Consider the following 9,276-nt stretch of genomic DNA (forward strand, 5'->3'; position numbering starts at 1 on the left):
AGAGAGAGAGAGAGAGAGAGCACGTACTGGCGTAGCTGAACTCGCAGTCGCCGGGGGTGTCGGCGAAGTGGAGGGGGCTGGACCACCGGTACCGGAAGCGCTGGCTGTCCGCCCACGAGCACACCTCCGCGAGCTCGCCGTTGGCCCACGACGGGAGGAGAGCCTTCACCCCCGTCGACGCCTCGCTCGTCAGGAAACCCTGCACGGAAACGGCACCTCAGCTCAGCTTGCCGGCCTCTACCTCCGGCGGCGGTGGAAAAAGACGATGGGTCGGCGGTTCACGTACGTCGGCGATCTTGCAGGTCATGTAGTGGCCCTCCTTGCCCCACGCCAGCGCCGCCGGGGCCCTCGCCGCCACCGCGACGAGCAGGACGTGAAGCAGCAGGAGCAACCCCATCCTAGCTCAGCTCAAGCTTCGCCCTCTCTCTTTCTGCGTCTCTTGTTGATGTGTTGCTTTCTTTCTTGTCTCATCTGCCTTGTGTACTGCTCGTCTATTTATACTTACAACAACCTGCCAACCAATGGCCGCGTTCTGGACTTGGAAGATTCCTTCATCCGATCCGATGCCTTTTGTCCCAACAAGGCAACAACAACCAGAGGAGTTTGAAGCCCTGAAGGTCGTACATCCATGTGAGCTGATGGCTGGAGTTGCTTGCGCCATGTGAGCATCTCCGGTCATGATGCGCAATTATGCCGGCGTGGTTCACATGTGCGGCACGCAACAAGCTCCCATCCCTATCCGCTGGCTCCGTTTCACACATTGCAATGGCAATGTCAAGGAAGGATCAGAGCAGAGCAGCTGCTGCCACGCGCGCAGCGCGCTTCTTCTTGCCCACTCCCAACGGACGAACGCCTACTGCTCCGGCCGGTTTCTGAATTCTGATTGGCGGCATGGTGTGTACGTGCCGTGCGTGCGAGATTCGTCGAGTTTCAGAGCTCCCAACGATCGATCTCTCTCCCCCGATCGGTTGCATGAAACAAAACTATAGATGAACGACTTGACGATCGACGACTAATAATTAAACAAAGCACCGATCGATCGCTGCTCGTCGTAAACAATCTGAGGATAAGGACTGACGCATTTCACCAACAACAGGCAGCATATGCTGTATACATATTCCGTCAGACAGTGTTTGCAGGGTTCTCCCTATACTTTACAAGTGTCGTCTCCCCCGGGTCGCGATTGCTAAATCAACGGAGAGCAAGCTAGATCAGATCGAGCTAGCCTGCCACTCCTTGTCCACTCCCAACCAACGCTACATGATCCGGTTTCTGAATGCTGACTTGGCACTTGCTCAGCAGCAACAAACGACGACGACTAAAAGAAATGTCTACGAGAGCACCGGTCGATGGCTAGCTGCTCAGCTCCTCCGTCGACCTAAACAATCTGAGCATATCATCAAGAAAATACACGCATGATCTGCACGCTGGTAGTTAATTCCAGTTTCGGATCGGAACAACAGCATGGCTCGTGGCAGCTCTGCAGGGTCGAGATTGGATCGGGAGAACACAACAATGCATGGCTACTTAAATCGTGGTCACCTCTGCCACGTACTACCAATTATTTTCATCACCTTCAGCAAACACAAAACACTGGGCCTGACAGCAGCCGTACGTACTGATTCATACAGTTGATAACCATGATTTGTGATCTGATGAAGCTAACATGCATGGCCAAGAAAGTTTTATGTTTTAAATCTTATTCTACGACTAGTCCATAGCTAGCGCAGGCGGCAGGCTAGTCCCTGTATTGCTTGCTTAATTTCTGTCAGACTTCAAAGGCTCTGCAGCCTGCTGTTGTTCTCCCCACTGAAGATCCGGTTGAGGATGGCCGCCAGCCTCACGCCTCCCTGGGCAATCCTCTTCTCAACAACCGGCATCGCCGAGAAGAAATATTCATCTGCATACATACGTGCAGTTTAATCCCAAGAGGATCATAAGTATCACACAGTAAATCGGTCATTACTGAGGTTAACTTGGAGCACCTTCTAAGTTGGAGTACTGCTCAACACCCACGTATGCCGGGCACGACAGCTCCGCGCTCTCCTCGGCGTACCTGCATGCATATATTCGCTTTCAGCTGTCAGCTTCTGAAGATTCAGAAGTGTATGCAGTTCATGTGAATGCAGATTATCGTGATGAGAGCTTAATTAGCTGTCAGCACAAGTTGTTGTTTGTGTACTGCACGCCGCCCACTGGTTCTCTTCGGTGGACCAATTTTCCTGTAAGAAAAAATCCAGTCAGAACTTAAGGCCAATGCTGAAGCCTGAAATGAAATACTAGCTTACAGACAGACTTACAGTAAGGTTGAGCTTGATGGCGTCGATCATGGTGCTTAGGTCGTCCTTGTAGAACTTTCTCAGAGCGTCTCCAACATGCGCCGAACGCGGCACGCGCTAAAAACTGCTTTGCCTCGCGTCCATCGTCTGATTTGGCGCGGCGCGCAGCCCTGCCTCCAGTAGCTACGCTAAAATGCAGCGCGCGCCACTCCAGCAGTGCACAAAAAATACAGCAGCGCGCGTTCATTCTACATCAACATTTTTAATAGATAAAGCGATAGATTGCATAGATAATAAAAAAAACGATACAAAGGTATTTTTACATCGGTGCAACTAGATAGATAGTTCGAAAGCATATATAGATAAAACTACGGTGCAACTAGATAGAAACTACTACGGCATACATTGATAGAAACTACTCCAAGTCGCTACCATCACCACCATCATCATCCTCGTCGGTGTCGTCCGAGGTATAGAGCCATATGTCCAACCAACGTTCATCGTCTGACGTGAAGATCGACCTTCCACCTGCTGCAACGATATCGGATTGCGCATTCGCCAATGCCTTCCGCCGACGCCGGTCCGCCCGCTTCGCGCGGCGCCTTGCCGTCATCTCCGCCCAGTAGGCACGCTCGTCAGCGACGTCCTTCGGGTGGCGACGGCGCCACTCCGCCATGGCTCGCTCGTCGTCCTCAGCGATGAGGAGGCGGCGCTGCCGCAGAGCGTGGTCGGCACGGTCCATGTCGGTGATGAGACGTGGCGGAGGGGCGACGCGCTGCGCCTGCTCGCGCGTGAAGACGTCCCGGAAGTTCATCTATGACTGGGGCTTGTCCAAGCGCCACGCCGCCGCGTCGTATGCGCAGGCCGCCTCGTGCGCGCTCCAGAACGACCCGAGGCCGAGCCAAACGTCGCCGGACCGGATCTCGGCGGAGTACCAGCCGTTGGGGCGCTCGCGGATGCCGCGGTAGCCCGAAGAACCCCGGCGGCGCGGAATGCGGGGAAGCGGCGAGGTGGCGAAGCGCCGAGGTTGCGAAGCGACGATGTTGCGAGGGGGGGGGGGCACGTGGCGAGCGCGGAATTTTATAGGCGCGCGCGAAGCGGCGCGCCAAATCTACCGTGCGCAAACGCTTCCCGCGCGCGATAAGTTTCCGCCACCGCTGAAGCGCGCGGAACCAGCCGGCGCGCGCTAAAACCAAAATTTACCGCGCGGGCTCGTCTTTTGCCGCACCTGTTGAAGATGCTCTCATGGCCTTCTGGATGACCTTGTCATCCCACACCTGAAAACCAAATGCATGCAGTGCACCCATGTTATGTTAGACAGAGGAGCGAGCAGAGAAAATCAGTACTAGGTGTCCAAGCCTCCATGCTATGCACCCATGCTGTACTGCCGACGTACCTTGTGAAGGTTGGTCTTGGCTGTGCTGTACGAGGTGACGAGGATGGTGTTACCGCCGAGGTCGGCGGTGCGGCCGCAGTGCATCGGCTGGTGGACGTCGCCGAGGAAGTGCGCCAGGAACAGCAGGCTCTCCGTCCGATTATCTGAATGATATGCCATATGCAGTGAGCCAAAGTTGCTGTGTGCTCGTCAGTAGGTTTCAGTAAGTTCATATGCTTACACGAGCTTGAGGAGTCTTGGAGCGCGGCGGTGTAGTTGTTTATGCCTCCGACCACGCACATGTTCTTCTCCCCTTTCGGACCGTGGCAGTCCCCTGTCCAGCATTACACAGTTAGAACATCTACAACCACAACTCTGCAAACTCCGGCACCCGTCCGATGGTTGGTATCCAAAAACAGTGCACGGACGCGTCCGGACGCATCGCGCACAGTGGCCGGTCAACACACAAACAATTTTTTCCACAACCCGCTACTTCATTTTAAAATCATCAAATTCATATGATTACAGGTGATGCAAAATTAGTCTAAATTTTCACTGGCGATTGTCCTTGTTTTTCTGGCGATATCCTTGTCTAGCTGCTCGGCGGAGCCCCTCGGAGTGGAGGTGCGGTCGCCGGCGAGGTAAAATAGGACATGAGACAAGAACCGGCTCACTGGACTTGAGGCGTCACCGTCTCGTATCCCTTACTCTTCCTCGTCGGAGCCTGTGGTTTGCATGTCGCCAGTCGATGTCAGGTTGATGATGGATCCGTCGTGGTCGGAACCGACAGTCCACCACGGTGTGCTTGCAGTGTCAGGGTTGCTAGTCACCGTCGCGACGCCGGAGAGTGTGAATCTGCCTCACCCTCCACCCCACCGCCTCACATGATGGGCACACCATGCCATATTCAGGTCGAACACAGTGCCGGTGCGCACCTCCGACTTGACGTGCCAAAAAAGGGGTTGCGCCTCCACCACGGCGCTCAGACCATACCGTCTCCGGCGACTAGCCTCGCGCCGGATCCATGCTTCATTTGGGCCGACGCAATGGATTTCCTCTGCATGGAGTCGAACCGCTATCGGGCGGACTCCTCTTGGCAACGTGGAGCGCAATGCAGACGTCCATCTCCTCCTCGGGGCCGCATGTGACAAGTTTTCGTCAACGGATCAGGAGGTATAAGACTGGGATCCTCCGCCCGCCATGCCAGAGAAGGCTGGAGATCGCCGTAAGGGAGCTTGGGATGGAAGGGAATGGAATGCGGCTAGGGTTTTTTCCAGAGTGCGGACAGAGAACAATATACGTGGGGTCGGGTGGGCCATAGTGTATCAGATCCGACGCGGTGGGCGTCCCATATCTGCCAAAGATATGGGCTGGATATAGGGGTTGTTGGCCAGTCCGGACATTTGGGCCGAATTACTCAGGTTTGATTGGGTGACAATTTTGTGTTTGGGCAGCCCGTCGGTCGTTTGAGGCTGACATGAGGCGTCCCTGTAGATGCTTTTTATCTTATTTGTGCTTCATCGTGTGCAGTTAAAAGAGCAAAGAATAATCCTACGTATTTCTTCCATTCTGTTACAGATATTTAGACAATTTTCATGTTTGTTTCCACCGATTCATGGATCAATTCGTTTGAAGAGATTAACGTTCTTCGACCACACAAACATAGGCATTGAAGAAAAAGGAAATCTAAACACCGAGAGCAGGAATACGAGGAGCGCTGTCGAGTACGTACTTGCGTAGCTGAACTTGCAGTCGCCGGGGGTGTCGGCGAAGTGCAGGGAGCCCGACCACGGCATCCGGCGCCGCTCGATGTCCGGCCACGAGCACGCCTCCGCGAGCTCGCCGTTGGCCCATCCCGGCAGGAGGCCCTTCACCGCCGCCGTCGCCTCGCTCGTCAGCATACCCTGCGAGAATCAGTTCAGTTCGCGCGTCCGTCTCTGCATTTTGTGATGTACTACGTACCAGTGGACTAATGTACCTCGGCGATCTTGCAGGTCATGTAGTGGCCCTCCACGCCCCACGCCCGCGCCGCCGGAGCCCTCGCCGCCGCCGCTGCGACGAGGAGGACCTGAAGCAGCAGGAGCAGCCCCATTCCAGGCTTCCTAGCTCAAGCTTTCACTCACAGTGTGTGTGTGTGTGTGTGTTGCTGCAGTGCTCTGTTGCCGCGTTCCTTTCCGGTTTATAGGTAAGTCGTCCAGATTCTAGAGTGCTGACGTTTTGAGAAAAGACTCCGGCAACACCGCGCGCTCACAGGCGAGTCGTGTTCCACGCACGCGCCGTGGCATTTGGTGCGGAGGCATTCAAGGGAGGGAGGGAGGGACCGGGCGTTGCTTGGGACGTACAGCGTCATGGTCTCTGCGTCGCACTCACAAGTCACAGCGAACGATCCAACATCATACCAACCAACCGAGCCGTCTCCATCTTTAAACAGCTCCGAGGGCCAACCCAAAGGTCGCACTGTCTGCGCGCTAGCGCCTAGCGAGTACCCTATCGATTGCAGTTTGGCCAGCGGTAGGCGTCGCCGTCGGCCGACCGATCGGATCGCGTACCCCGCGATCGCGCCGTCCAATTGGTATACGCCTGGTCGTTGGAGGGCTGCTGTGAGAAGGCCAAGGAGATGCATGTTCCAGTGATCCGCGTCGCTGTGCTCGGCGGCGGTGCTGGCCAAGCTGGCGGCGGGCGCCCCGGCCTGTCTAGGTCATCCAAGAAGAGGGTGTCGGCGCATGCTCCTAGACGGTGGCAATCTCAACATCATACTCAAACTTGTCATGTAGCAGCATGGACAAGTTTTTTTTTTCAAGTTTTCTTTAGGGAGTCTTCATGTTTGGTTTGGGGGTGGCGAGGCGACAACATTGTCTCAGTGTAGGAATAATGTTCTCCCTACTCTTTTTCCGTTTTGTTGGTGTGCTTACTGCCAACGGTCAAGGCGGAGCCGTGTCTTTGATGGGTCTTAGTCGGTTTATGTTTCTGGTGGATCTACCTAGATTCAGCCAGCTTTCATGGTTTTCAGAGTTTTTTTTTTTTTGCGATGATGGTCTTCAGAGTTTCTACAAGCCTTTATTGACATTTCCTTCTCCAGGGCAGCGATTTGGTTCATAGAATCACGGCCTCCGGCGCCTCATGATCTGCACCGACGACTTTTCGGCCGCTGCTTCTATAAGTTCATGGTTTTATTAAAATTTACTCGGTCAAGGCAGAGGCCCAAAAGCAGGACCGAGCTTCGGCGTGTCGCCGGTGGATCCAGAAGGACGAAGACTTTGGCACCACCAAAAATTTCATTGTAATTTATCTTTTTGTATGAGTGTGTGTTGCAAGGACCTGTGGTACTTAATATACTGACCTTCGGCCTTTGCACAGAAAAAAAAAATAGTCAGTCGACCCAGTCTACACAGCATGCATGTGTCCTCATGCTCGCCACACATCATCATCATCCTCTCGCAGCGCCACTCCCTCCATCCAAGATTCCAAATATACATGGCGTATTGGTGTTTTTCACCAACTAACACTTTCTTAAATTGCACTTTTTCGAAAATCAAATTAGAGACAGGGAGTTCTCAAGCAACTTATACATTACAACTAGCAAAGCCGATACAATGACTTTGAGGAAAACATTCGCTTGGATAATCTCTAAAGTGCCCAACATATGACTATTCTGCCCTCTCTAAACAAGAGCATAGGCTTTTGGTCAATGGAGTGGAGGAGTGGTGTCCTTTTATTAGATTATCATACTATTTGCTCTTCTAGATGTTGATGTAGTAGTAGTAGTAGTAGTAGTAGTAGTAGTAGTAGTAGTAGTAGTAGTAGTAGTATATTATGTCGATGTGATTAACTCATTAACCTCTTAGTTTAAACTTTGTTGGAGACATCCACTGGGTAATGACGGATGCAGCTAGCCCAGGGTCCATCCGCACCAGAAGATGGTTGTATACACATCCAACCAATAGTGTTGCATTCGTACCCTGCACCGAACCCGATCATCCACACCCTGTTGCCTTTCTTCATCCGCCCTTTAGCTTCGATGTATGCCAATTCATACCAGACTAATGACGTTGACTGATTTCTAAACCGATGCAGTGTCATTCTTGATGGCTCAACATGCTTGTCTGATAGGCCGAGGCCATGTTGTACGGAGGTGATAACCGCCGGCCCACCGACGTGGATGCAGAAATGGTCAAATGCAACACAAAAGTTTGGGATGTATGGTCTGATCTTCCTCCAATGAAGCACCTTTTTGGCCATGCATAAGAATCCATACTTGAAAAGCTCTGATGCTGGTAGGACAAGAGGTGCGGTTGATGTGATATTAGCCGTGAGTGCATCACCAGCGACAACCATAAGGTCTTTAGAGAGTGCAATCCCCAGGTTTCCCTTCTCATCTTCTTCTTGATACACACACCGGTAGGCAGTGTTGCTTGCCGCCGTGATCGTTCGCGTGAAATGCCCAAGCCGAAACCGAGCCTTGGACCTAGAAGTCGACAAAAGCTTGGCGACACCGCCCATACGAAACAAGAGGTTAGTCAGCTGCATGGAACGCTTGTTTCCCACATAGTAGCACGGGCCAACGATCTCCGTTGACACCACCAACGCGTATGACCCCCAAGGCATGAACCGCAGGATGTTGCTCGCGAGCCCCACTGCGGTCACCGATGCAGAGCATGCCATCCCAGAGAGGTTCATGACGCGGAGATCACCTCGTAACTTGTATCTATTTACAATCATGTCGGCGATGGATGGTACCGGACAAAATAAGCTGCAGTTGGTGATAAGAACACCGACCGCATCAAGATTGATGCACGTCTTGGCTAGAAGGTCATCAATCACTGAGAAGACGACCAACTCTGCTTCGGTGCGTGCTTCATCAAGCCCACAATATGGCTCCATGTGCATAACTACTGGTGGGAAATATGTTTGATCGCCCATGCCTGAGCGCTCATGAATACTAGCTATGAAGTTGGCAGTAGAATCATCAATCAAAGGTGAGAGTCGTGCATGCTCGACGGAGGTTGCCTTTGGGTATCTAAAGTTGGAGCTTGGCCGGAAGCAAGAGTAGTCAACAAGGTATACATTTCTAGGACGGAGTGCAAGATAGATGGCAGCCGTGACGATCAAAAGAGCGACGAGAAGTAGATGGATGAGACATATATCACTGGATTGGGGCATAGTCTTGTGTGCAGTGGAAAGCCATTGTGCAACCTTTGTGAGGACGGCAGTTGCGAGTATCATTGTGGTGACGATTCGCAGTACGAGGATCTTAGCAGTTAGCAGCACAATGGTGCAATGAAAGTTAAGCAATTGTTTCCTTTTACTCCCTCCGTTCCAAAATATAGCGCGTCCTCGGTTTCCGTGCTTCAACTTTGACCATTAATTTAATCAACAAGACCGACTGCGGCGGGCGAAAAAATTATACCAATGAATTCGTATTCAAAAAAAGTTTTTAATTATATAATTTTTTATCCCGCCGCAGTCGGTCTCGTGGGTTAAATTTATGGTCAAAGTTGAACCTCGAAAAGCGTGGGCGCGCTATATTTTGGAACGGAGGGAGTATATAGCAATCGAAAATCCATAGGAGTGCTCGTCCTCGCCTGCACATGTTATCTTTGTGCGCTTGTTCTCGTTGGGATC

The 9,276-nt window shown here is 52.5% G+C and overlaps 3 protein-coding genes across 4 annotated transcripts in view; all 3 read right to left on the bottom strand.

Moving 5' to 3' along the window:
* LOC123190737 (endonuclease 4) overlaps nt 1-579 on the bottom strand; it is a 12,095-nt gene extending 11,516 nt beyond the window's left edge. The window contains exons 1-2 of one of the 2 annotated variants that reach the window (XM_044603451.1): nt 287-579; nt 28-199 (exon numbers count right to left, since the gene is read on the bottom strand). In XM_044603451.1, the coding sequence (XP_044459386.1) occupies nt 28-199; nt 287-397 (283 nt within the window). In that variant the 5' untranslated portion in view covers nt 398-579. The remainder of the gene's footprint in view (nt 1-27; nt 200-286) is intronic. The other variant, XM_044603450.1, reaches the window with a different exon arrangement.
* A 1,196-nt stretch (nt 580-1,775) lies between these two features.
* Nucleotides 1,776-5,777, bottom strand: LOC123186327 (endonuclease 2). Its single transcript, XM_044598107.1, has 10 exons — nt 5,633-5,777; nt 5,387-5,558; nt 3,896-3,988; nt 3,676-3,818; nt 3,521-3,556; nt 2,923-2,925; nt 2,301-2,354; nt 2,158-2,222; nt 1,986-2,059; nt 1,776-1,900 (listed from the first exon to the last, which is right to left on the bottom strand). The coding sequence occupies exons 1-10, from the start codon at nt 5,744-5,746 to the stop codon at nt 1,776-1,778; spliced, it is 879 nt and encodes a 292-aa protein (XP_044454042.1). The 5' UTR covers nt 5,747-5,777.
* A 1,659-nt stretch (nt 5,778-7,436) lies between these two features.
* Nucleotides 7,437-8,906, bottom strand: LOC123186328 (3-ketoacyl-CoA synthase 6-like). The gene has a single exon (XM_044598108.1). It carries the CDS (start codon nt 8,875-8,877, stop codon nt 7,501-7,503), a length of 1,377 nt encoding a protein of 458 aa, XP_044454043.1. The 5' UTR covers nt 8,878-8,906; the 3' UTR covers nt 7,437-7,500.
* Between the last annotated feature and the right edge of the window lie 370 nt (nt 8,907-9,276).

Source organism: Triticum aestivum, chromosome 2A (genome assembly GCF_018294505.1).
Source record: "Triticum aestivum cultivar Chinese Spring chromosome 2A, IWGSC CS RefSeq v2.1, whole genome shotgun sequence".
Taxonomy (NCBI): domain Eukaryota; kingdom Viridiplantae; phylum Streptophyta; class Magnoliopsida; order Poales; family Poaceae; genus Triticum; species Triticum aestivum.